Source organism: Drosophila suzukii, chromosome 2L (genome assembly GCF_043229965.1).
Source record: "Drosophila suzukii chromosome 2L, CBGP_Dsuzu_IsoJpt1.0, whole genome shotgun sequence".
NCBI classification, from domain to species: Eukaryota; Metazoa; Arthropoda; class Insecta; order Diptera; family Drosophilidae; genus Drosophila; species Drosophila suzukii.
Genome location: NC_092080.1, coordinates 25,652,040 through 25,679,273, shown reverse-complemented (window position 1 = coordinate 25,679,273; position 27,234 = coordinate 25,652,040). Strand labels below are relative to the sequence as shown.

The 27,234-nt window shown below is 48.5% G+C and overlaps 6 protein-coding genes across 6 annotated transcripts; 4 read left to right on the top strand and 2 right to left on the bottom strand.

The window, feature by feature from the left end:
• Positions 1–2,695: 2,695 nt before the first annotated feature.
• Positions 2,696–3,082, top strand: LOC139352210 (histone H4-like; the record flags this gene model as incomplete). The annotated part of the gene is made up of 1 exon (XM_070994295.1): positions 2,696–3,082. A coding segment is annotated over one exon (387 nt), but the record flags the coding sequence as incomplete, so codon positions are not given.
• A 331-nt stretch (positions 3,083–3,413) lies between these two features.
• LOC139355176 (histone H2A-like) lies at positions 3,414–3,814 on the bottom strand. Its single transcript, XM_070999540.1, has one exon. The coding sequence runs from the start codon at positions 3,812–3,814 to the stop codon at positions 3,440–3,442; it is 375 nt and encodes a 124-aa protein (XP_070855641.1). The 3' UTR covers positions 3,414–3,439.
• A 52-nt stretch (positions 3,815–3,866) lies between these two features.
• LOC139352209 (histone H2B-like) lies at positions 3,867–4,638 on the top strand. Its single transcript, XM_070994294.1, has 2 exons — positions 3,867–3,970; positions 4,033–4,638. Exons 1-2 carry the CDS (start codon positions 3,867–3,869, stop codon positions 4,385–4,387), a joined length of 459 nt encoding a protein of 152 aa, XP_070850395.1. The 3' UTR covers positions 4,388–4,638.
• Positions 4,639–4,877: 239 nt separating this feature from the next.
• Positions 4,878–5,629, bottom strand: LOC139352208 (histone H1-like). The gene is made up of 2 exons (XM_070994293.1): positions 5,474–5,629; positions 4,878–5,414 (listed from the first exon to the last, which is right to left on the bottom strand). The coding sequence occupies exons 1-2, from the start codon at positions 5,627–5,629 to the stop codon at positions 4,878–4,880; spliced, it is 693 nt and encodes a 230-aa protein (XP_070850394.1).
• Positions 5,630–11,986: 6,357 nt separating this feature from the next.
• LOC139352207 (uncharacterized) lies at positions 11,987–12,475 on the top strand. The gene has a single exon (XM_070994292.1). The coding sequence runs from the start codon at positions 11,987–11,989 to the stop codon at positions 12,473–12,475; it is 489 nt and encodes a 162-aa protein (XP_070850393.1).
• A 5,169-nt stretch (positions 12,476–17,644) lies between these two features.
• On the top strand, positions 17,645–18,133 carry LOC139352206 (uncharacterized). The gene has a single exon (XM_070994291.1). It carries the CDS (start codon positions 17,645–17,647, stop codon positions 18,131–18,133), a length of 489 nt encoding a protein of 162 aa, XP_070850392.1.
• The last annotated feature ends 9,101 nt before the right edge of the window (positions 18,134–27,234 follow it).

The window sequence follows — 27,234 nt, the reverse complement described above, 5'->3', positions numbered from 1 at the left end:
TGGCCTTGTGGGCTTAGGGAAGCGTCACCGTTCTCAGACTAGGGTGAACAAGCCTTGCTCTCCAGGTTGACGCCTTTCGAGGCAATACCTGTCCCTTGCTCTGTCCCGCTAGGTTCTTGCTCAGTTCGCGCTGACAGTCAAGGCAGCCGCCAGGAAGCTGTCTAGCGGTTCACTTCGCTTTACGCCTAGCGCAGACGAACGTTCCACCCGGCTTCACCCTAATGCGTGACGTCCGCGACGCTCCTGCGCTCCCCAATGAGTTCCGCGCGGCGATGGTAACGTGGCTGCCGGAAATGTCTGCTGGCGTCGCTGTCGATGTCCTCTGCGCTGTCTTCTGACCAGTATCTCGTCGTTCTGGCACTCGGGGAGTTGGGCGATCGCTGTTCGGGAACTTCGCCGGTAATCGCAGGGCTCTCCAGGCGGCCGCCTCTTGAAACCACAAATCGATCTACCGCTCGTCCGTCACGCCAGGTCCTGCTTGGTCGGGCAAGGTACACTGGGTCACAGACAACTTTCCTCCCCAGGCTGACGGTTCTTCGTCGTAGGACTCTTTTGCTTGTCTCTGACAGACCCGCCGGGCGACTCGCCAGGGTGTGGTCGTGACAAAGTTGGAAAACAAACGCCTTGACTTAGCCGCGTGACGCCTTCCAGAACTCAGCCACCTGTGTCTCAATTCGGAGATTCCTGATGTCTCAATCCCGAACGTCTCGACGTGGCGATCTTGCTCCTTGTGTGCTTCCCACGGTGCTGCTTCCGACGACTCGCTTGGTTGTAGCTCCCTCGTAGATTATTGGCTTGACTGACTGTTTACTTGGTACTTTAACTGATCTTGAAGGTTTGACTCCTCGTGATCGACTGAACCAGCTGCCAGCGCTCTGCGGCCTTATATAGAGCCTCCGGGAACCGTTATTTCCCTTTTGCGCACGGCCCGCTGGATCTCTCCACTCTGGGTCCAAAGTCCGTGACTCCTGGTTGACCCACTTGTCCTTCACGTACCGCTTCCAATCGATGCTCCGCCCACTGCTGCCATCCCGCTGGTTCCCGTGATGCTTGTGGCACGTCTGTGTGCCGCTCCTCTGTCGAGATGTGGCACTTCCTCTCCCGGTCCAAAGTTCACGGGAGAGTCCAAAGTCCGGTGGAGTTCCGTTATCCTGTTTTTGCACACGGCACTCTTGCCTTGCCCGCGAAGTCTCCATTCTCTCTCGATCTCCATGCTTGGTCTCCAAACTCTCTCGCTCTCCGTCCTTGGTCTCCAAACTCTCTCGATCTCCATCCTTGGTCTCCAAACTCTCTCGCTCTCCATCCTTGGTCTCCAAACTCTCTCGTTCTCCATCCAAGTCTCCAAACTCTCCTCACCGCGCCGTTACTACTCGAATTCGCCGCGTAACTGGTAAGCGGCCGGCCATCTGCTGCTGCTTCTATTTGTGGGGAGTTATTCAACTCCTCACAAGATATTCATTTATATAAGATAGGAACCGTGTTCCGACGAACTTACCCTCCTTTTAATCCAGGGCGATGAGATCTCGACGCTCCGGATCCTGGGCTTTGGGAGATTTTATAATTGGTTTATATATATATATATACGTGCAAGGCTTGAGGGCGGCTTACAAAAACAAAACACAAAAATTACGTTACACAAAAAAAATAACACTATCGCTGTATAGATATGTATGTATACATGCATCGTATGAGAGTTCCACTGCGGCGCACGTCAGTTCCAATGCTCGAGCTGGGGCTGGTCGGTGCAGCTCCAATTTCTTGTTCACGTATGTATTTGATCGTTCTGTTTACACTTGCATTCAGAAATGCATGTATTCGCAAATTGTTTGTAATTGTTTTTGGTGATTTAGTTTTTGTTAATTTTGAATGCAGTTTATTTGCCTTTTATTGGTTTTTATTGTCTTTTTGTTGTTTCACTTCACTGCAACTACTCGGCTTATGTTCCGATGTGGATCACCACTTTCTCCAGGGCGTGATGTTGGTCGCGGCGTCTCTGAACAGAGCGCTTGTACATCTTAACAACCTTAAGGATCACTAGGACTAGGAGTAGTCCAACGATGAGCTTCATGGTCCTGTTGACATCTTGGATATCGTTCTTGTGGTCAACGATCTCTACGGTGTTAATCACATTAACGGTGCTGCCGGCCACTTTGGACGTTTTGCTGCCCATCTTGGGGTCCTTAGGCCATGCACTTGGTTCACTAGTTCTTTTCGTCCTTCAAGATTTGTTGCAGGTTGACTTCCTCTAGAATGTGGTCGATCGCAGGACCAGTAATCAGGACTTTCTCCTGAGTGAAGTTGATCCTAGGGAAACTGTCAAGACATCCTTCTGGACACCAGCCTTCGTCCAATCGTGGTCTGTGTTGATGGTAGTTGTACTTCTAGACCACTGTCACGGGGGAGATCAGAACAATTTCTGTCTGACTTCTCTATTTGGCCGGGGTCTTTTATACCGGACTAGAGCTTTCGCTAGCTCCCCATATTGGATGAGTTAACTAAGTGTTCCCACCTAGGGGTACTGTTTCTCTATTTCCCCTATTTTAGGAGTCAACGGCCGGCTGGTGCACTTTGCCACCTTACTAGAGTACGGTTACGAGCAGGTCGATGCTCTTGCCACGCGACACCCATGAGTTTTTGCTGATTTGCCCTTAACAATTGGAGTGTGGTTAGTCATTAGGGCATGTAACACTTGGGAAAAGGAGGCGCCAAGCGTCATCGCAAAGTGCTGCGGGATAACATCCAGGGTATCACTAAGCCAGCAATCCGCCGTTTGGCTCGTCGCGGCGGTGTAAAGCGCATCTCGGGACTCATTTACGAGGAAACACGTGGCGTTCTGAAGGTGTTCTTGGAGAACGTTATCCGCGATGTCGTCACCTACACCGAACACGCCAAGAGGAAGACTGTCACAGCCATGGATGTTGTGTACGCCTTAAAGAGGCAAGGCCGCACCCTATACGGCTTCGGCGGTTACTTCATTCAGCAATCGGTCCTTTTCAGGACCACCATTCAAATTTTCGAAGGAGAAACCAATTCAAATAATTTTTTGATTAATTGGCCTACTGACCGGGAACTCGAAAGTTGATACTGCATATACATATTGCATTAAACCAAAATGAAATTTCAAATGGGTAGTTCAGGTTAGTGTTTTGTAGAAGCTGTACCGCTTGCAGATACAGCATTAAAGGAAATGCGTCTTTTTGGCGACGAACTTCTTAGAATATTCCAGATCTTATTTCTGACCAAGTGCTATAGGACCAACGCATATACAAAACCTACATCTGTTTCCCAATCGATATTTCATCGTATTTTCTTGTTTTAATAATATGATATACGTATTGAAAAATCTTTACTTCTTTGGTAAAAACTTGGTCGTCCTGAAAAGGACGGTTGGGTTTGTTTTTTATGTACAAGTATGTAATTGGCTCCGCATTTAAAACGTTTAAGCCTTCTTCTCGGTCTTCTTGGGCAACAGAGCAGCCTGGATGTTGGGCAACACTCCACCCTGGGCAATGGTGACGCCGGAGAGCAGTTTGTTCAACTCCTCGTCGTTGCGGATGGCCAGCTGCAGATGACGAGGAATAATCCTAGTCTTCTTGTTGTCACGAGCAGCATTGCCAGCCAATTCGAGAACCTCAGCGGCCAGATATTCCATCACAGCAGCCAGGTAAACTGGAGCGCCGGCCCCAACTCGCTCGGCATAGTTGCCCTTGCGGAGCAAACGGTGAATACGGCCCACTGGGAACTGAAGACCGGCACGGTTAGAGCGGGACTTTGCCTTTCCCTTCACTTTGCCACCTTTTCCACGACCAGACATTTTTCTTTACGAGTATTTCACTTATGTAGTTCACTTTACACACTGAAAACGAATGCTCGACGAGCCCCGGGTAGCCACATATTTATACTTTTGCGCCTGCCTGCGCGTTCATTTAGGGGTGGGTGCCTTAGACCTGAAAACATTGCTCGAAAAAAAGTATAAAGATGAACGCGCTTGGGCACCATTATGATCAGTGAGTTGTGTTTGTGAAATCATAGTGGAAAAGCAGCCAAGAAGGCTGGCAAAGCCCAGAAGAACATCACCAAGACCGATAAGAAGAAGAAGCGCAAGAGGAAGGAGAGCTACGCCATCTACATTTACAAGGTCCTGAAGCAGGTCCACCCTGACACCGGTATTTCGTCGAAGGCGATGAGCATCATGAACAGCTTTGTGAATGATATCTTCGAGCGCATTGCTGCCGAGGCGTCTCGTCTGGCTCACTACAACAAGCGCTCGACCATAACCAGTCGGGAGATCCAAACGGCTGTTCGCCTGCTCCTGCCCGGAGAGTTGGCCAAGCACGCCGTCAGTGAGGGAACCAAGGCTGTCACCAAGTACACCAGCTCCAAGTAATTTACTCTTGCTGCGTATGGGGAGAAATATCCAAAACGGCCCTTTTCAGGGCCACAACACATTTTACCAAAGAAACTTCATTTTCAATATACCATTTGCCAATCAAATTCGTGATATAAGTTCAATTTGAGTTTTTTTTTTTGAAGACCTTATTCTGGAGCTTTGTAGTATAGTTATTAAATCATGATCATCTATTGATAACGAATTTCTGCAATACTAGTCCAGGAACATTCTGCGACTTGCATTTTAAGATTCTCTCTCTCTCTGGTACAGCTGCTAAAATCAATGCAGCCACACTTCTGTGAAAAAAATGCTAACGGCCTAACAAGATAATTGGACAAGTGAAATGTACTAAGTTTTAAATTGAAAGTTCCTTTCTCTTGTTAACGAACGTTGTAGCCCTGAAAAGAGCTTGTTTAAACTAATTTCAGATTTCGAAATCTAAAATAGCGATTGCGAGCAGGTACCAGGTACTGTACTTTTGCACAATTTACTTCTTGGCCGCCGTAGTTTTGGCTTTTGGCTTTTTAGCAGTAGCAGGAGCAGCTGCTTTCTTCAAAGCCTTTTTAGGCTTAACAGACGCCGCTGGCTTGGCCTTTGGTGCTTTCGCCGCCTTTGGCTTCGCTGCGGTCGACTTGGCCTTGGCTGCTGCTGGCTTCGCCTTTACGGTTCCAGTTTTCTTGGCATCCTTGGCCTTCGCCTTCTCGGTTTTCTTCTTCTCTGCGGTCTTTTTGGTGGCAACAGCCTTCTTAGCCTTGGGCTTCTTGTCGTCAGCTCCGGCGGCAGCTTTCTTGGCGGTGGATCCGGTCTTCTTGACGGCTACCTTCTTGCTTTTCACCTTCTTCTCAGCAGACGCAGGCTTCGGCTTCGGATCCTTCTTGGCGGAGGCCGACAGTTTAAATGAGCCAGACGCCTCCTTTCCCTTTGTTTGGATCAGCTTTCCATTTACCACGGCCGATTTCAAGTATTTCTTGATAAATGGAGCAAGCTTCTGGGCATCGCATTTATAGGTGGCAGTGATGTATTTCTTGATTGCCAGAAGCGATGGGCCGCACGTTCCTTCAAATTCTTGATAGATGCGTCCACCATTTGTTGAGTTGGCGGATGCGATGGCGGGGCAGCAGCCTTTTTCACCTTTGGGCCAGCGGATCCAGATGCCTTTTTGGTGGCCACCTTCTTCTCAACTGGCGCTGACGGGGCAGCCACTGGGGAAGCGGCAGTTGCAACTGCAGATTCAGACATTTTTCTTCACTAAAATACATTTTTTCGTATAGAAAATGGCCCGCGCGCTTATTGCCAACCTGCTTCGTTCGGATGAGAATCGAGGAGGAGAGCACTTTAACTGTGCGTCTGGCATCAGGCATTTGCTCTGCTAATGTTTGTTTGGAGTGCAGACATATTTTATTGTTTTTAGTGCTTAAGATCCTAAAATGTAATAATCTTTTTATTGTTTTACATTCTTAAATGATCTATTAAGTAGGTAATGTTTTCAAAACGTTAGTATCTGGGTTTTGCAACCTTTTATTGCCGTATCAACTTCAACATAGACATTCGTAACATGAGCAATTTTCTTAAAAACCCATTTTAAAATATGATTTCTTAAAAATATTTTGTAATTGCTATTGAAAAAATAAATTTGAACCTTTTACTTAAATAAGTACTACAATTAAATTTACTTATCTTTAGTTTAGGTACTTTATTACATGTTCCAAGTTGTCCCTTGGCTACGTACAAAGTTGGCTATCCGGCTCCATTAGGCAATCGTTTTCTGACTGTTAAAAATATAAATATTTTAAAATATTGTATTTATATGAAGTTTTCTTAGATATATCATGTCTTTGCTTAAGACAATCCAGCTTTGGATGCATGTTTATAAACAGTTTTTACAAATTTTGCAAATTTGTGTTTCATATATGAATACCATTGGGGCCGCACTCCAGTTAATATTTAAGAAAAAAATTTAAAAAGTATACTTAATAATATTTTTCTTGTTTTTTATAAAACATTATGCATTCATTAACGCATATGATTTATTTTTAGATAGCGTTTAAAAGTTTTTCTATTTTTTGTTGGTGCTTAAATGTGTAATGTTGATCGTGGTTGTCCCACATAACCCTCTCGTTCTAAAAACATGCCGACATTAATAATGAAATTTTTTCAAAAAAGTACAACAATCAAATTGAATATATTCTATTAAATAAGTCCGATACTACAAAATACGATGTGTGACGAACCCGCCTAGAAGGCGCGTGCGCCACAATCAATATTACATTTTTTATAATAGCTTTAAGAGAAATACCGTGAATTACAATAAACATTAAGTTGAATTAAGAATAAATAAGTTATAGCTAAGTTCAGAACCCGGGGTGGCAACGCCAACCGATAGTTCATCAAGACATGTTAAATACTAGACAAGCAAAAGAGCTAAAATACCAGTAGTAGGAAAATACTAGAAATCCCGAATGCAGGAAAAGGGCGGAAAATGGAAGACGGTCACGGAGCGATCGTGGCGTCTCTCTCTTCTTTCGGGATCGCGGAACTGGTAAGACGTGTGATCTGGACACGGCCTAGCGAGGCTTCGAATGTCACGTGTGCCCCTCGAACTTTTCCGCTGGTGGGGAATCGCAGCACAGGCCAGCCTGGACGCCTGACGCCTCTCCGCCTTCTGATCGCGCGTGCTCTGACAACTGAAGGCGACCAAGTTTTATGCGGTAGTTACGCGGAAGGTTTCAAGACACACATTTATATCTAAACAAGTCAACAGAGGTTAGTACGACCAGATTCTCATGTGCTCAAAACGGTGTAGCGGACCCGAGTGAGGATAAATTGAATAAACGGAAAAGAATATATAATTAAACCTCTCGATCGTGTGTTTCCCTCTCATAGTCAGGCACCAAGTCTAACCTAACCTTACCCCGTTCACATTGCTACTTCGGACCTGAATGTGAACCCCCTTCCCGTTCGGTCCGGTAGTTTTCCTACCTCCGAAGTTTTGGGATTTGCGCGTGGACACCCTTCCCGCCTTATCCGTAAGCCTAGTTTTCCTACCTCTGTAGTTTTTGGGATTTGCGCGTGGACATTCTTCCCGCCTTATCCGGAATCCTAGTTTTCCTGCCTCTTCCGTAGTTTTGGGATTTGCGCGTGGACACCCTTCCCGCCTTATCCGGAATCCTAGTTTTCCTGCCTTTTCCGTAGTTTTCGGATTTGAGCGTGGACACCCTTCCCGCCTTATCCGCAATCCTAGCTCCTTCGTCGTTCTGGGGCTCGTGCGCGGCCCCACCCTCGTGCTACCTAACGCCCGCCAAGTATTCTCCCGGCTTGGCCTCGCCCGAAAGTCAAGCCCGGTGGATTTTTCGCCTCCGACGAGAAACACAAGACTTACACTCACAAAATACCCTCCCGGCTTGGCCTCGCCCGAAGGTCAAGCCCGGTGGATTTTTCGCCTCTGACACGAAGTACAAGACTCCGGCTAGCCCGTTAGGTCGTAGCCCAGGAATTGGACTCTGCATAACCAACGTCATCTGCCTTTTCCTCGACGTAAATAAGGACATCCGGTCAAAGCTACCCGATCCCCTGTGGAGTGGAACCCTCTAGTCAGGTGTTTCGGTGATTTACTAATTTTCTTGTAAAGGACTCTTGGATCCGTCTGAGATCTGTACCCCAGCCGAGAAAGCATCCTTACAATTAGCCCCCGAACATGGACGCCGAGACTAGCTAGAGATTTGTCCAAGTGGGCTAAAGAACCACCGTGAAAAGGGAAGAGTCGCCCGGAGAGTCGAGACGACTGCCCCTACCCAGAGTCGGGAAGGAATAGGAGGATTTAAGAAGGAAGTCCGCCCAGGAAAATAAGACGATGAGTACCCCTAAGGAATCAGACGGTGAGTCCGAAGAAGCCGATTTTATCAAGAACACTGGTGTAGGAGTTCGCTGGATATATGCTCGCCGAAAAGACGAACTCAACTTACTCGCCGTTGAGTTTGGCTTTAAAGCGGATGGTACCGTCGAGGAGGCCAGGGAGGCGTTCGCTAACCTAGTCAGCGCAGGATCCTTCCCACAACGGGTGTGGACCCGACTAGCTCAGTTCCAGGAACAGTATAGCAGTCGGGCCCCGAGCCCCAACCCTGCGGGGAAGAACGATGAGATGGGACAATTTGCGGAGTTCCTTCGGATCCCCGTCGGCTCTGACGCCGCGCCGATCAAGGTTCCAACGCGTCATCGAGGGATACATCCAGGAACGACACACGGCGTCGGGGTGCCGCCAGGAGAAGTTCGCTCAGCCACTGGCCTACAGGAACAAAATGTACGGGGTAACACGACTCCCACTCAGCATTTGCTCCCCGAGAAGTTGCATAAGTGGAACCTACGGTTCGACGGTAGCTCAGATCCGTTGGCTCTCGTCGCCGCTCTCGAGGAGAAGATGACGACATATAGGATAAATCCGGATGAGATCCCCCGGGCTATGTCCGAAATCTTCGATTGTCCGGCGGCACGGTGGTTCCGCACTAGCCATCTGCAGTCCGCCTCTTGGAAAACTTTCCGGAGGGAATTCCTGGATTTCTTCCTACCTCCTCGATATTTCGAAAGTTTAGAGGATGAGATTCGTACCCACATGCAGAGGAAAGGAGAGTCTTTCAAAACATACCTGATCGAGCTCAGGACGAAGATGCAACAGGCCGGGTACCGAGAAAAGGAACAGTTGTACCGAACGTACGAAAACATGGCTCCCGAGTATCGGCTGTATATCAAGCGCGGCGAACTCGCGTCATTGAAGCAACTGACCCACATGGCTACCGAGTACGAGAGTGTCAAACAACTCGAGTTGATTCGATGTGAAACCCCAGGGGTGACGGGCGGAAGCCGCGAGGGATCGCAACTTCGACTGTCGCCGAACCCCTTCCGGAGCTCGGAGAGTACTGCACAGGCAGGACACGTGACCCACCGCATGATCGAGCAAGGAACCTCACGAGTAGGCGTGCAGCGGGCCTGCGGCCGCTCCGGTGAGAATGGACACTTCCGTCGAGACTGTCCCAACCCACGCCGCGACTTCTGTTGGGATTGTGGCCGAGTAGGAGTGCTAACCATAGAGTGCTGCCGTCAGGATGCCTCGGGAAACGGAGGACGTCAGCGACCCCAGCAAACCCCCCGTTAAGGATACACGGTGGGCTCATCACGGCAGCGATAGAAGTCGGAGGGAGCCACCGTTGATACCGGGGCATCGAGGAGTTTCGCCAGTGAAAGTTTTACAAGCCTGGTCGCCCGCGCCGGCGAGGTTCGGGATGTGGTCACTAGAATAGCGTTGGCCGGTCGGTCATGTCTGAACGTGACGAAATTGTGGCGAACTCCGGTCACGTTGGCGGGCACCACAGTACTCTTACCCATGTTGGTGATGCCCACCATGTTTGATCTAGTGATACTTGGGATGGATTTCCTCAAGACCGCAGGAACGCGCGAGCGATGTGGGCAAGCCACCCTTGACTTGCAGCCTGAGCCACAAGCGGTAGGCGATTCGTTATTACTCCCAGTGCTCATACCACCGAGGGACGATCGAGGAGGAGCAGTACGCCCCGTCGAGTTTAAGGTCTTATTGGGGACTGCCAGACAAGGAGGACCAGAGGTTCTCAGCCCGACGCCTACGCGGGCCACGGCCACGACAGACGACACTGGGATACCCGTAAGGATGGAAGCGGGAGAGCACGACGAAGAGCGACAAATTGTACCTTTGAACCTGGGGCAACAAGGCCTCATCGACCGTGAGTTAGCTTTGTTCGAGAGTCTCCAGGGGGTATCGCATGTAGCCGAACACCGTATCGGCATTCGCGACGATAAAAAATTGAAGCAAAGGTATTATCCCAGGAGCCCCGCGATGCAACAAGTCATCGATACCCAAGTAGAAGAGCTGCTCCGCTCCGTAGCCATCGAGCCTTCCAGGAGCCCACACAGCGCACCAATCGTTTTGGTGAAGAAAAAGGCTGGCGATTGGCGCATGTTCGTTGACTACCGACAGTTGAACGCACACTCGGTGCCCGACGCCTACCCGGTCCCGAGGATCAATCACATCCTGGAGAGGTTGCGTCAAGCACGGTACATCTCCACGTTGGATCTGAAAAACGGTTATTGGCAAATACCCATGGCCAGGGATAGTCGCCAATACACGGCCTTCACCGTTCCAGGGCGGGGACTATACCAATGGAAGGTCATGCCCTTTGGGCTGCACTCCGCCAGCGCCACGTTCCAACGTGCTCTGGATAGCGTAATCGGGGCGGAGATGGAGCCGGTCGCCTTCGCTTATTTAGATGACATTATTGTCATTAGCGCTACGGAGGAACAACACTTCCAACCAACAACCATCGTACATACAGTGACCGCGCTACTGAAGAAAGGTCGAAAGTGGACTTGGAGACCGGAACAGCAAACCGCCTTGGATGATATTAGAAGATGCCTGATCACCGCCCCCGTGTTGGGTTGTCCGGATTTCAACCAGAAGTTTGTTTTGCAGACTGACGCGAGTTACGTCGGCTTAGGAGCGGTGTTATCTCAGGACATCGAGGGTTTAGAGAAGGTCATCGCATACGCTAGCCGCCGACTAACTCCTGCGGAACATAACTATACGACGACAGAGAAAGAGTGTCTGGCCATCGTCTGGGCCATCAGGAAGATGCAGTGTTACTTGGAGGGATACCGATTCGAAGTCATTACCGACCACTTGGCTCTTAAATGGTTAAATTCTATTGAGAGTCCTTCCGGCCGAATAGCGCGCTGGGCTTTAGAACTGCAACAGTTCCAATTCGACGTGCGCTACCGACGAGGAAAGCTGAATGTCGTGGCCGATACGCTTTCGCGACAGCCCTGTGAGGCACTTCAAGGCGCTGTCGAGCTCGAGGACCATCGGTAAGATGAAGAACAAGGTACTCGACGAGCCTGGGAAGTTCACGGACTATACGCTAGAGAACGGCCAGCTATACAGGAACATGGGTTACCGAGCCGACGACTCTGTGTACCCAAGCCCCACAGAGCCCGCGTCTTATACGAGTGTCATGATTCCCCGACCGCAGGACACTTGGGGTCCGAAAGACGATTAACCGCCTGTCACAGAGATATTTCTGGCCCGGCATGTACCGCGACGCAAACCACTGCGGCACTGCGAGTCGTGCCAGAAATTTAAGACCGTTCAGACCAAAGCAGCACTTTGACATAAGCGAAGCCTTTGACATTCTTTGTGCTGACTTCGTACGTCCACTGCCCCGTTCGAAACAGGGAAACTCCATGCTTCTTGTTTTCCACGACGCGTTCTCCAAATGGGTAGAGTTGGTTCCTATCCGGAAAGCCACCACCGCTTTAGTACAGAAAGCGTTTCGGGAACGCATACTCGGACGAGTGGGCGTCCCCCGGAAGTTCGTGTGGGACAATGGAACCCAATTCACAAGTCGGGCTAAAAGACTACTTTACTAAACTCGGCGTGGAAGTCCAGTACACAGCTCCGTATTGTCCACAGGAGAATCCCACCGAGGGGACCAACCGTACGGTAAAGACGCTGATATCTCAGCTGTCAGAAGACGACCAAAGTTCTTGGGATAGTATGTTGCCAAAGACTTCCCTCGCATGTCGGACTCGACGGGCTACACTCCCGCATTTCTCACTCAGGGACGGGAGTTACGCTTACCTGCGATGCTGTACGACGAATTTACCCCTGGATCGGGGGTCATACATACAGATCCCGAAGACATGGCGTCGCATCTCAAAGGAATCTTCGACATCGTACGATCGAATCTACAACGTGCATCTCTAGAGCTGGCGAGGCACTATAACCTTCGAAGGCGCGAATCGAGACCAACGCTAGGGAGTCAAGTGTGCCTGCGACAACATTCCTTATCAAAAGCGGCTGAGGGATTCGCCGCCAAACTCGCTCCCAAATACGACGGTCCATATACCGTCGCGAAGTTTACGTCTCCCATCTTGGTACGCCTGCGGCGTCCGAGAGACCGACGACGACGGATCGTCAATATATCGCAGCTTAAGCCCTACTATGCGGAGGACACCTCCGACACGATCGACGACAGCATCGCCGGGGCGAGTAACCCCGCACGGTAAGCGCACGAACCGCGGAATAATTTTAAGATCAATGTTTGTTTGTTAAGTCGAATTAAGAATAAAAAAGTTATAGCTAAGTTCAGAACCCGGGGTGGCAACGCCAACCGATAGTTCATCAAGACATGTTTAATACTAGACAAGCAAAAGAGCTAAAATACCAGTAGTAGGAAAATACTAGAAATCCCGAATGGAGGAAAAGGGCGGAAAATGGAAGACGGTCACAAAGCGATCGTGGCGTCTCTCTCTTCTTTCGGGATCGCGGAACTGGTAAGACGTGTGATCTGGACACGGCCTAGCGAGGCTTCGAATGTCACGTGTGCCCCTCGAACTTTTCCGCTGGTGGGGAATCGCAGCACAGGCCAGCCTGGACGCCTGACGCCTCTCCGCCTTCTGATCGCGCGTGCTCTGACAACTGAAGGCGACCAAGTTTTATGCGGTAGTTACGCGGAAGGTTTCAAGACACACATTTATATGTAAACAAGTCAACAGAGGTTAGTACGACCAGATTCTCATGTGCTCAAAACGGTGTAGCGGACCCGAGTGAGGATAAATTGAATAAACGGAAAAGAATATATAATTAAACCTCTCGATCGTGTGTTTCCCTCTCATAGTCAGGCACCAAGTCTAACCTAACCTTACCCCGTTCACATTGCTACTTCGGACCTGAATGTGAACCCCCTTCCCGTTCGGTCCGGTAGTTTTCCTACCTCCGAAGTTTTGGGATTTGCGCGTGGACACCCTTCCCGCCTTATCCGTAAGCCTAGTTTTCCTACCTCTGTAGTTTTTGGGATTTGCGCGTGGACATTCTTCCCGCCTTATCCGGAATCCTAGTTTTCCTGCCTCTTCCGTAGTTTTGGGATTTGCGCGTGGACACCCTTCCCGCTTTATCCGGAATCCTAGTTTTCCTGCCTTTTCCGTAGTTTTCGGATTTGAGCGTGGACACCCTTCCCGCCTTATCCGCAATCCTCGCTCCTTCGTCGTTCTGGGGCTCGTGCGCGGCCCCACCCTCGTGCTACCTAACGCCCGCCAAGTATTCTCCCGGCTTGGCCTCGCCCGAAAGTCAAGCCCGGTGGATTTTTCGCCTCCGACGAGAAACACAAGACTTACACTCACAAAATACCCTCCCGGCTTGGCCTCGCCCGAAGGTCAAGCCCGGTGGATTTTTCGCCTCTGACACGAAGTACAAGACTCCGGCTAGCCCGTTAGGTCGTAGCCCAGGAATTGGACTCTGCATAACCAACGTCATCTGCCTTTTCCTCGACGTAAATAAGGACATCCGGTCAAAGCTACCCGATCCCCTGTGGAGTGGAACCCTCTAGTCCGGTGTTTCGGTGATTTACTAATTTTCTTGTAAAGGACTCTTGGATCCGTCTGAGATCTGTACCCCAGCCGAGAAAGCATCCTTACAATTAGCCCCCGAACAGGGACGCCGAGACTAGCTATAGATTTGGCCAAGTGGGCTAAAGAACCACCGTGAAAAGGGAAGAGTCGCCCGGAGAGTCGAGACGACTGCCCCTACCCAGAGTCGGGAAGGAATAGGAGGAATTAAGAAGGAAGTCCGCCCAGGAAAATAAGACGATGAGTACCCCTAAGGAATCAGACGGTGAGTCCGAAGAAGCCGATTTTATCAAGAACACTGGTGTAGGAGTTCGCTGGATATATGCTCGCCGAAAAGACGAACTCAACTTACTCGCCGTTGAGTTTGGCTTTAAAGCGGATGGTACCGTCGAGGAGGCCAGGGAGGCGTTCGCTAACCTAGTCAGCGCAGGATCCTTCCCACAACGGGTGTGGACCCGACTAGCTCAGTTCCAGGAACAGTATAGCAGTCGGGCCCCGAGCCCCAACCCTGCGGGGAAGAACGATGAGATGGGACAATTTGCGGAGTCCCTTCGGATCCCCGTCGGCTCTGACGCCGCGCCGATCAAGGTTCCAACGCGTCATCGAGGGATACATCCAGGAACGACACACGGCGTCGGGGTGCCGCCAGGAGAAGTTCGCTCAGCCACTGGCCTACAGGAACAAAATGTACGGGGTAACACGACTCCCACTCAGCATTTGCTCCCCGAGAAGTTGCATAAGTGGAACCTACGGTTCGACGGTAGCTCAGATCCGTTGGCTCTCGTCGCCGCTCTCGAGGAGAAGATGACGACATATAGGATAAATCCGGATGAGATCCCCCGGGCTATGTCCGAAATCTTCGATTGTCCGGCGGCACGGTGGTTCCGCACTAGCCATCTGCAGTCCGCCTCTTGGAAAACTTTCCGAGTTGTACCGAGCGTACGAAAACATGGCTCCCGAGTATCGGCTGTATATCAAGCGCGGCGAATTCGCGTCATTGAAGCAGCTGACCCACATGGCTACCGAGTACGAGAGTGTCAAACAACTCGAGTTGATTCGATGTGGAACCCCAGGGGTGACGGGCGGAAGCCGCGAGGGATCGCAACTTCGACTGTCGCCGAACCCCTTCCGGAGCTCGGAGAGTACTGCACAGGCAGGACACGTGACCCACCGCATGATCGAGCAAGGAACCTCACGAGTAGACGTGCAGCGGGCCTGCGGCCGCTGCGGTGAGAACGGACACTTCCGTCGAGACTGTCCCAACCCACGCCGCGACTTCTGTTGGGATTGTGGCCGAGTAGGAGTGCTAACCATAGAGTGCTGCCGTCAGGATGCCTCGGGAAACGGAGGACGTCAGCGACCCCAGCAAACCCCCCGTTAAGGGTACACGGTGGGCTCATCACGGCAGCGATAGAAGTCGGAGGGAGCCACCGTTGATACCGTTGCATCGAGGAGTTTCGCCAGTGAAAGTTTTACAAGCCTGGTCGCCCGCGCCGGCGAGGTTCGGGATGTGGTCACTAGAATAGCGTTGGCCGGTCGGTCATGTCTGAACGTGACGAAATTGTGGCGAACTCCGGTCACGTTGGCGGGCACCACAGTACTCTTACCCATGTTGGTGATGCCCACCATGTTTGATCTAGTGATACTTGCGATGGATTTCCTCAAGACCGCAGGAACGCGCGAGCGATGTGGGCAAGCCACCCTTGACTTGCAGCCTGAGCCACAAGCGGTAGGCGATTCGTTATTACTCCCAGTGCTCATACCACCGAGGGACGATCGAGGAGGAGCAGTACGCCCCGTCGAGTTTAAGGTCTTATTGGGGACTGCCAGACAAGGAGGACCAGAGGTTCTCAGCCCGACGCCTACGCGGGCCACGGCCACGACAGACGACACTGGGATACCCGTAAGGATGGAAGCGGGAGAGCACGACGAAGAGCGACAAATTGTACCTTTGAACCTGGGGCAACAAGGCCTCATCGACCGTGAGTTAGCTTTGTTCGAGAGTCTCCAGCGGGTATCGCATGTAGCCGAACACCGTATCGGCATTCGCGACGATAAAAAATTGAAGCAAAGGTATTATCCCAGGAGCCCCGCGATGCAACAAGTCATCGATACCCAAGTAGAAGAGCTGCTCCGCTCCGTAGCCATCGAGCCTTCCAGGAGCCCACACAGCGCACCAATCGTTTTGGTGAAGAAAAAGGCTGGCGATTGGCGCATGTTCGTTGACTACCGACAGTTGAACGCACACTCGGTGCCCGACGCCTACCCGGTCCCGAGGATCAATCACATCCTGGAGAGGTTGCGTCAAGCACGGTACATCTCCACGTTGGATCTGAAAAACGGTTATTGGCAAATACCCATGGCCAGGGATAGTCGCCAATACACGGCCTTCACCGTTCCAGGGCGGGGACTATACCAATGGAAGGTCATGCCCTTTGGGCTGCACTCCGCCAGCGCCACCTTCCAACGTGCTCTGGATAGCGTAATCGGGGCGGAGATGGAGCCGGTCGCCTTCGCTTATTTAGATGACATTATTGTCATTAGCGCTACGGAGGAACAACACTTCCAACCAACAACCATCGTACATACAGTGACCGCGCTACTGAAGAAAGGTCGAAAGTGGACTTGGAGACCGGAACAGCAAACCGCCTTGGATGATATTAGAAGATGCCTGATCACCGCCCCCGTGTTGGGTTGTCCGGATTTCAACCAGAAGTTTGTTTTGCAGACTGACGCGAGTTACGTCGACTTAGGAGCGGTGTTATCTCAGGACATCGAGGGTTTAGAGAAGGTCATCGCATACGCTAGCCGCCGACTAACTCCTGCGGAACATAACTATACGACGACAGAGAAAGAGTGTCTGGCCATCGTCTGGGCCATCAGGAAGATGCAGTGTTACTTGGAGGGATACCGATTCGAAGTCATTACCGACCACTTGGCTCTTAAATGGTTAAATTCTATTGAGAGTCCTTCCGGCCGAATAGCGCGCTGGGCTTTAGAACTGCAACAGTTCCAATTCGACGTGCGCTACCGACGAGGAAAGCTGAATGTCGTGGCCGATACGCTTTCGCGACAGCCCTGTGAGGCACTTCAAGGCGCTGTCGAGCTCGAGGACCATCGGTAAGATGAAGAACAAGGTACTCGACGAGCCTGGGAAGTTCACGGACTATACGCTAGAGAACGGCCAGCTATACAGGAACATGGGTTACCGAGCCGACGACTCTGTGTACCCAAGCCCCATAGAGCCCGCGTCTTATACGAGTGTCATGATTCCCCGACCGCAGGACACTTGGGGTCCGAAAGACGATTAACCGCCTGTCACAGAGATATTTCTGGCCCGGCATGTACCGCGACGCAAACCACTGCGGCACTGCGAGTCGTGCCAGAAATTTAAGACCGTTCAGACCAAAGCAGCACTTTGACATAAGCGAAGCCTTTGACATTCTTTGTGCTGACTTCGTAGGTCCACTGCCCCGTTCGAAACAGGGAAACTCCATGCTTCTTGTTTTCCACGACGCGTTCTCCAAATGGGTAGAGTTGGTTCCTATCCGGAAAGCCACCACCGCTTTAGTACAGAAAGCGTTTCGGGAACGCATACTCGGACGAGTGGGCGTCCCCCGGAAGTTCGTGTGGGACAATGGAACCCAATTCACAAGTCGGGCTAAAAGACTACTTTACTAAACTCGGCGTGGAAGTCCAGTACACAGCTCCGTATTGTCCACAGGAGAATCCCACCGAGGGGACCAACCGTACGGTAAAGACGCTGATATCTCAGCTGTCAGAAGACGACCAAAGTTCTTGGGATAGTATGTTGCCGGAGATTTTCCTCGCATGTCGGACTCGACGGGCTACACTCCCGCATTTCTCACTCAGGGACGGGAGTTACGCTTACCTGCGATGCTGTACGACGAATTTACCCCTGGATCGGGGGTCATACATACAGGTCCCGAAGACATGGCGTCGCATCTCGAAGGAATCTTCGACATCGTACGATCGAATCTACAACGTGCATCTCTAGAGCAGGCGAGGCACTATAACCTTCGAAGGCGCGAATCGAGACCAACGCTAGGGAGTCAAGTGTGGCTGCGACAACATTCCTTATCAAAAGCGCCTGAGGGATTCGCCGCCAAACTCGCTCCCAAATACGACGGTCCATATACCGTCGCGAAGTTTACGTCTCCCATCTTGGTACGCCTGTGGCGTCCGGGAGACCGACGACGACGGATCGTCAATATATCGCAGCTTAAGCCCTACTATGCGGAGGACACCTCCGACACGATCGACGACAGCATCGCCGGGGCGAGTAACCCCGCACGGTAAGCGCACGAACCGCGGAATAATTTTAAGATCAATGTTTGTTTGTTAAGTCGAATTAAGAATAAAAAAGTTATAGCTAAGTTCAGAACCCGGGGTGGCAACGCCAACCGATAGTTCATCAAGACATGTTTAATACTAGACAAGCAAAAGAGCTAAAATACCAGTAGTAGGAAAATACTAGAAATCCCGAATGGAGGAAAAGGGCGGAAAATGGAAGACGGTCACAAAGCGATCGTGGCGTCTCTCTCTTCTTTCGGGATCGCGGAACTGGTAAGACGTGTGATCTGGACACGGCCTAGCGAGGCTTCGAATGTCACGTGTGCCCCTCGAACTTTTCCGCTGGTGGGGAATCGCAGCACAGGCCAGCCTGGACGCCTGACGCCTCTCCGCCTTCTGATCGCGCGTGCTCTGACAACTGAAGGCGACCAAGTTTTATGCGGTAGTTACGCGGAAGGTTTCAAGACACACATTTATATGTAAACAAGTCAACAGAGGTTAGTACGACCAGATTCTCATGTGCTCAAAACGGTGTAGCGGACCCGAGTGAGGATAAATTGAATAAACGGAAAAGAATATATAATTAAACCTCTCGATCGTGTGTTTCCCTCTCATAGTCAGGCACCAAGTCTAACCTAACCTTACCCCGTTCACATTGCTACTTCGGACCTGAATGTGAACCCCCTTCCCGTTCGGTCCGGTAGTTTTCCTGCCTCCGAAGTTTTGGGATTTGCGCGTGGACACCCTTCCCGCCTTATCCGTAAGCCTAGTTTTCCTACCTCTGTAGTTTTTGGGATTTGCGCGTGGACATTCTTCCCGCCTTATCCGGAATCCTAGTTTTCCTGCCTCTTCCGTAGTTTTGGGATTTGCGCGTGGACACCCTTCCCGCCTTATCCGGAATCCTAGTTTTCCTGCTTTTTCCGTAGTTTTCGGATTTGAGCGTGGACACCCTTACCGCATTATCCGCAAGCCTAGTTTTCCTACCTCTGTAGTTTTTAGAATTTGCGCGTGGACACCCTTCCCGCCTTATCCGGAATCCTAGTTTTTCCTGCCTCTTCCGTAGTTTTGGGATTTGCGCGTGGACACCCTTCCCGCCTTATCCGGAATCCTGGTTTTTCCTACGTCTTCCGTGGGTTTGGGATTCGCGCGTGGACACCCTTCCCGCCTTATCCGGAATCCCGGGTTTTCCTACCTCTTCCGTAGTTTTGGGATTTGCGCGTGGACACCCTTCCCGCCTTATCCGCAATCCTAGCTCCTTCGTCGTTCTGGGGCTCGTGCGCGGCCCCACCCTCGTGTTACCTAACGCCCGCCAAGTATTCTCCCGGCTTGGCCTCGCCCGAAGGTCCATCCCGGTGGATTTTTCGCCTCCGACGCGAGACCCAAGACTTACGCCCGCAAAGTATTCTCCCGGCTTGGCCTCGCCCGAAGGTTACATAAGTTTTGATATTGATTAACGCGACTTTTCAACTGATTTTGCGACTGAAATTACTACTTTTCGACCAACGACTTTCTTTCACAACTTCTCTGTCTCTTGATTCGGCTGATGGTGATGGACTATCGAATATCATTTCAGAACGCAGCGTTATAAGGACTGCCAACCTATGTCCAATCTACCAGCTCACATTCGGCCATCCTGCAAAACATCTGTCCCAGATGCCTCGTCCTCTTCAGTTAAAAGGTTTTTATCTTCCTCTTCGTTGCTAGCATAGCGCCACAGCTTCATGAAGTCAGCGCTAGTAGACGTTTGTAGTGGACCCTCAAAATCGGCTGCTTTGTTTACATCATACCTGCTGTTGCGTTTAACCTGTATGACTTCATATGGCCCCATGTATTTGTTGGCTATCTTTTTGCCGGTTATAAACTGCGTCACCTTGATGGCAACCAGATCACCCAACTGATAACGATGATGTCCTTTTCTCTTCTTGTCAAAGTTCTTCTTGTAGATCTCTTGAGCTTTTTCGATTTGGTGACGAGTTTCTTTCCAAATTTCGTTACCTTCTACTTGTTGATTTATTATCATCTCATCTTCAAGGATCTTTAGGAGTTCGGCACTAGAGCTGTTTTTCATTCGCATCCCAAACATAACTTCGAATAGCGTGAAGCTAGTTGATGCGTGGACATGTGCATTTATGGCCTGCTGTACTTGTGATGTGTATTTATACCACTTTGCGGGCTCCGATGCTGACATTTTTGAGAGTACTGAAATAATTACTCTGTTGACCCGTTCGATTTGTCCGTTGCCCCTTGGCACACCGGCTGTAGTCTCAATGTGATCAATATTTTTCGCTGTGCAGAATTCCTTGAAAGAGTGTGATGTAAATGCAGCTCCTTTATCGCTGATGATTCTCTGTGGGCTGCCAAATATTGAGACTCCATGTGTTTGATAACTTCCTCTGCGTTCGTTGACTTAGTGGGAAACAATCAAGTGTATTTAGAAAAGCCATCCACAATTGCAAAAATGTAGCGGTAGCTTTTTGATCTCATGTCTAATGAGCCCAGATGATCCACATAAAGCGTTGAAAGGGGATTACCTCCTTTTTTTATAGCGTGCAAGAAGTCGTCCTGCTTCCCCAATTTCTGATTATGTGTGATGCACTAGATACAGTTGAATATGGTCTGCTTTACTTTCTTCTCAGGGTGGGAAATGTGGAAATCCTGCTGGATTGCATGCATAGTCTTCTGCGTTCCCATGTGTCCAAAGTTATGCGAACTTGTTATAATCTCTTTCTCCATGCATTTTGGTACAGCTAAAAGTTCTTGCCCATTTACTTGCTTATATATCAAGTTGTTTTTGATTATATAATCGGCATACGGTCCATGCTTCAAAATTTCCCGAACAGATGACACGATCATTATAGGGAAACGACTAAGGCTGTCGACATGTTGCATTCTAGTTCCTGCGCGATGCTCCACGTTGAAGGTAAAGTCTTGCAAGTACATCAACCACGGCGTAACTTCTCGAGGAACATCTTTTTTTGAGATCGTCTGCTTGAAGGCTGCACAATCCGTTACCAGGTCAAACTCAATACCCAGCAAATAGTTATGAAGTCTCTTTGTTGCAAGAAAAGCTGCCTTTACCTCAAGCACGTAACTGGTGGCTTTTTCTTCTTGTGGTGTGGTTTTCTTACTCCAGTAAAAAACGGGGTGCCACTTCCCAGCATGTTGTTGCGGCAGCGTTCCACCGAAGCCATGTTTTGAAGCATCAACGTGTAATTGAGTTTTGGCGCCTTGACTCCAAACCTTCAGGACTGGCTCCTCTATAAGTGCTGCTTTTAATCGATCAACGGCTTGTTTCTGTTCTCCTTCTATTTTGAAAACAGCATCCTTTTTTAGCAGCTGCGTTAAGGGTTTAGCAATATGGGCGTAATCCTTAACAAACTTGCGAAAATACCCTGTTAGACCGAGGAATGCCTGTATACCTCTGATGTTGACCGGCATAGGAAAGTTTTTGACTGCCTTGATCTTCTCTTTTCCTGGCCATATCTGCCCATTTTCTATTTCATACCCAAGAAAATTGATACACTGTTTTAGAAAGTGGCATTTAGACCACTTTATATCAAGGCCGTCCTGCTGGGCCTGCTTCAAGACGCGTTCCATGTTGCTTAGACAGTCATCGGCTGTTTGTCAAAAACAACAATGTCATCGATGTTCATTTCCATAATACCTGCATTAATCAGCTGTTGAAAGATATAAGTGACATACCTTACAAAAACTGCGGGAGAATTGCAATACCCGAATGGTGCTCTGTTGAATTCGAATAGTCCCTCTTTGGTCACGAATGCAGTGTATTTTCGGCTGGCTTCATCAATTTCGACATGGAAAAATCCATTCTTGAGATCGAAGGATTAAAAATATTTCGCATTTTGCATCTTGTCAAGCACTTAATATACGGTAATCTATGCACAGTCTGTATGTCTTATCCTTCTTCTTGGCCAGCACAACATTACTAGCAACATCTGAACATAACTCTCTTACAATTCCCAGCTGCAGACATTCCTCCACCTGTTTGCGAATTATTTCCCTTTTAGCTGCTGAAGATCGGCTTGGATGTTCTCTAAAAGCTATGTTGGTGCAATTAGGGATGATTGTCATCTTTACAGGGCAGGTTAGCTTCACGTCAGACGGCTTGTAGTCATCAACCATTTGCTTGACTACAGTTTTGTATTCGCCTCGAACGTCTAGCTCTAATTCATGACTCACCACATTGTAAATATTATGGTCATTCTCGGCAACGGTGTCATTTCCTCGTTTGAAAGCGTATTTTCCATTCTCCAGAACAACAGTAAACTTTTTTATGAAGTCGAATCCAATAATGACATTAATTTTGGTGTCGGGAACGATGAGAAACCTATGTAGCGTTTGCATTCCATCTACCTCCTCGTCGACATTCAGTGCACCCAGCACGGAGGTTGCAATGTTTCCGAGCCCGTACAGTCTTGCAAAATTTTTCTGCAGGGGGATTTCAGCGAACTTATCCTTGTAGGTCTTCATACGCATAAGGGACACATCAGCTCCAGTGTCTACTAGGCATGCCACACTCTTTTTGTTGATCGCTAGTACTTTCTCCCTCGACTCGCTGATTACACCGATAATTGGCTTTTCACCTGGACAATTCCTTGAAGTATGCCCACCTCCGTTGCATTTAAAGCATTTCGTCTCCTCTTTACAATCGGCTCTCATATGCTCAGTTGAGCCGCAATTGAAGCAATGTCTCTGGCTCTGATTTTGTTCTGATCGAAACGCTTTACTGGTTTTCCTGCTTTACCAAGGTCATTCTGCTTGCTTGCGCTGTATATGGGATTTCGTCATCATTTCGATCGTTTCAAATCTGCTTCGTAGCTCCTTGAAAGTTGTCGCTCTATATAGAGGGTATTTGAGATCGTCACGAAGCTTCAATCCATCTGCGATATATCGGATCACCGACTCATCCTCCACAACTCCAAGAGCTGCTATCTTACGCATATGCAAAACATATTCGTGGAAATTCTCGCTGTCGTTTTTCTTTCGCTCTCGAAGCTGCTTATGTACTTCAGCACTGGTCAGCGTCTTATCAAATTCGTCCAAAAGTACTTCGCATAGGGTATCATAGTCCGAAACAGCGGTGGACTCCAGGAATAACATTGGAGTTCCCTTCATTTTCATACGAGCGTTCACATATTTTTGCTTCAACGTTAGCTCGTAGGCACTGGCGTTTTCATTGAAACATTTAAGCCGCTGTCTAATTGGAATTGACACTCCATCAAAATCGGGGACAACTTTAGAGAAGCTCTCAATTGGAACAACGGTCCTGCTTGAATTATTTGCCCAATTTTTGTAGCAAGCTGTTTTAGCACTTCGCTCAACTCGTTGCTGTTGGTGTAGACTTCTTCGCGATTATTGTTGTATTTCAGCTCCATCACTTCGGCTTCGGCGGTTAAAAAACCAGTACAGCTTGTATATAATTCAGCAATCGGTCCTTTTTAGGACCACCATTCAAATTTTCGAATGAGAAAAAAATTCAAATAATTTTTTGATTCATTGGCCTACTGACCGGGAACTCGAAAGTTGATACTGCATATACATATTGCATTACACCAAAATGAAATTTCAAATGTTTAGTTCAGGTTAGTATTTTGTAGAGGCTGTACCGCTTGCAGATACAGCATTAACGGAAATGTGTCTCTTTGGCGACGAACTTCTTAGAATATTCCAGATCTTATTTCTGACCAAGTGCTGCTTGTTTTAATAATATGATATACGTATTGGAAAATCTTTACTTCTTTGGTAAAAACTTGGTCGTCCTGAAAAGGACGGTTGGGTTTGGCTCCGCATTTAAAACGTTTAAGCCCTCTTCTCGGTCTTCTTGGGTAACAGAACAGCCTGGATGTTGGGCAACACTCCACCCCGGGCAATGGTGACTCCGGAGAGCAGTTTGTTCAAGTCCTCGTCGTTGCGGATGGCCAGCTGCAGATGACGAGGAATAATCCTCCCTTTTAGAATCGGACTTTAGGCAATTGTGTCAAGTTTAACAGCAAATTAAAGAAATAGACTGGGATGCAGATTCTCGCGATCAGTTTGAGGCAGAATTTATAACAACAAAATCTACGCTTTTAAAACGTGCAAATGTTTACAAGTGCAATGGCCCTGAGGACTCCGTCTTGATAAATTCCACCTGCTTAGGGGCCAGTTCCCATAATCGATTACCTTCTCTAAAACTCCCAAAATTTGACGGAAAATATGGCGAGAACAACCGCTTTATTGCAGCCTTCAATTATATGGTTCATGATGATGTCTCACTTTCTAATATTGATAAGTACAAGTATCTACTCGGATGTCTTTCTGGTTCTGCATTGATATTGATAAGTTTACGTATCTACTCGGATGTCTTTCTGGTCCTGCATTGAGTGTAGTGGCTGCATTTCAAGTATCGGAAGAAAATTACAAAAAGGCATTGGAGCGCCTTAAGGAACGATACGATAAAAAAGTGTGGAACTTACTCGAACATGTATCGAGCCTTTTCGACATTTCTCAAATGAGAAAATCTGATTCCTCATCCCTTCGAGAAAATTTGGATACAGTGGCAGCGTTGCGTGGTTTGCTTCTCTCTCTTGGCACCGAACAAAATGCATTTGAAGCCATTTTAAGTCAGCTCGTTTTGCAAAAGGTCGATTCATTTTCAAAACATGCTTATAATCGAGGTCAGAACTATGAGCAGTTTCCAACTTGGGATAATTTCTACAACATATTAGGTAGGTATTGTCAGTTTCTAGAATGCTGGGCAAAGCCAGGCGGGAGTTCAGAAAAACTTAATCACCCCCACAAAAAGGCATTCCTAACGGCTAGACGCAGTTGTATTAAATGCGATTCTACAGATCACAATCTAGGATCGTGCCCTTCGTTCGTTCCACATGGAAGCGGCATGCTTGGGTCAAAAAGGCAGCGCTATGTTCAAACTGTCTTTATAAGGGCCACATCACAGCTGACTGTCCTTCGAAATTTCGCTGTGGGACTTGTCGCAGGTTGCACCATTCGTTGCTCCACACAAGTAGTCGCATGTCTTCCTCGTAAATCAAATCGAGCTCTTATTGCAACCGCTATAGTTCTTATCCAGGATAAATACGGAATGTTCCACCCGGCAAGGGCCTTGCTTGATTCTGGCTCGGAAATTAACTTTATCACAGAAACTTTGGCCAACAAATTACAACTTCAGGGAAAACGTCAACACTTTGAAGTTTCTGGTATAGGAGATGTTACAGCAAAACTCAGTCTCGACGACCATACGCTCACATTTGTCTGCTTACGAATGGTCATTGCAATTTGCTATTACCAAGAATATAGCATTGACTCAACCCGCCACTCGTATAGAATCATCAACGTGGTCAGTCCCTGACAAAATAGATTTGGCTGACCCATTGTTTTTTAAACCACAAAAAATTGACATTTTACTCAGCAACCAGGAATTCTTCGAATTGCTCACTGGCGGAAAATTATCAATGGGGGCCTGGGCTGCCATGCCTACTTAACACTACACTCGGATGGGTTACGGATGGGTGGACAATGTCTTATGTGCAAAATCTCGCAGTCCCAACAGTTTAATGAAAATCTAAAAAGGTTTTGGGAAATCGAATCATTTCCAGAACCATCTCAAAATCAGTACACAACTGAAGAGGAAGAATGTGATCGCCATTTCTGTGAAAACTCCCGATCAAAAAAAAATGTATTCTGATATCATGCAATAATATATTGATCTGGGGCACATGCAACCTGTAGATAGTTTCGACTCAAATCAGCCTCACTATGTACTTCCGCATCACGCTGTACTGCGGCAAGACAGCTCAACAACAAAGTTGCCTGTAGTTTTTGACGCATCCGCAAAGTCGTCGACAAGAGTATCATTAAATAATATTTTAATGGTTGGACCGACAGTTCAGCAGGACCATATCTTAACCCTGCTTTCATTTAGGTTGTATAGGCATACTCTAACGGCTGATATAACAAAAATGTATCGGCAATTAATTTTAGATCCCCAAGGCACAATATTTTTGATCCGTTGAAATTATTTCTGTTGAATATTGTTACATATGGGCTTGCTTGTGCATCGTTTCTCGCCATCAGAAGTTTGTATTTCATAGCAGAGAAATATAGGAAAGAATTTTCGACAGGATCTGAAATTATATCTAAAGAGATGTATGTCATCTTTACAGGAGCTGACTGCATTGAGGATTTAAAATTGAAGAATAATCAAGTTACTGGAATTTTGTCTTGCGCCGGATTGGAGTTAGCCAAATGGAATTTTAGCAAATTGGATGATAATATCAAAGAACAACGATTTAAGTTAGACAGCAAAGATATCACAAAAACCTTAGGAATGTCGTGGAGGCCCCAATTAGATGAATTTTGCTTTCGGTTCGATTTGCCAAAAACTAACGCTATGACGAAAAGGAACATTCTCCCAATTATTGCAAGCTTGTATGACATACTTGGCTTGTTAGGACCAGTGGTTATAAGATGCAAAATTTTTGTGCACGAGCTGTGGATGAGTCATTTGGATTGGGACGAAATACTGCCTCAAAAATTAATAGATTGTTGGTAATCTATTTATCCTGGCTTGCACAATTTAAACCAAATCGCCATACCCCGCATTCGCAGATGCTTCATAGCGTACATACGGTTGTTGTATATATCTGCGCTCAATTCAAAATGGATCAGTAGAATCGCATTAGTTCAGCAACATACAAAAGGTTTGTGAGGAGTTGAATAACTCCCCACAAATAGAAGCAGCAGCAGATGGCCGGCCGCTTACCAGATACGCGGCGAATTCGCGTAGTAACGGCGCGGCGAGGAGAACGAGAGAGTTTGGAGACCAAGGGTGGAGATCGAGAGAGTTTGGAGACCAATGAAGGAGAGCGAGAGAGATTGGAGACCAAGGATGGAGATCGAGAGAGAATGGAGACTTCGCGGGCAGAGCAAGAGTGCCGTATGCGGAAGGGGATAACGGAACTCCACTGGACTTTGGACTCTCCCGTGAACTTTGGACCGGGAGAGGAAGCGCCACATCTCGGCAGTGGAGCGGCACACAGGCGTGCCACAAGCGGCACGGGAATCAGCGGAACGGCAGCAGTGGGCGG

Excerpts from the sequence above, each read along its gene's own strand:
- LOC139355176 (XM_070999540.1), bottom strand. The coding sequence starts at position 3,814 with ATGTCTGGTCGTGGAAAAGGTGGCAAAGTGAAGGGAAAGGCAAAGTCC.
- LOC139352209 (XM_070994294.1), top strand. The coding sequence starts at position 3,867 with ATGCTCGACGAGCCCCGGGTAGCCACATATTTATACTTTTGCGCCTGC. Across the intron at positions 3,971-4,032 it reads AAAACATTGCTCGAAAAAAA|TGGAAAAGCAGCCAAGAAGG; the intron begins GTATAAAGATGA and ends GTGAAATCATAG.
- LOC139352208 (XM_070994293.1), bottom strand. The coding sequence starts at position 5,629 with ATGTCTGAATCTGCAGTTGCAACTGCCGCTTCCCCAGTGGCTGCCCCG. Across the intron at positions 5,415-5,473 it reads ATCCGCCAACTCAACAAATG|AAATACATCACTGCCACCTA; the intron begins GTGGACGCATCT and ends CTGGCAATCAAG.
- LOC139352207 (XM_070994292.1), top strand. The coding sequence starts at position 11,987 with ATGTCGGACTCGACGGGCTACACTCCCGCATTTCTCACTCAGGGACGG.
- LOC139352206 (XM_070994291.1), top strand. The coding sequence starts at position 17,645 with ATGTCGGACTCGACGGGCTACACTCCCGCATTTCTCACTCAGGGACGG.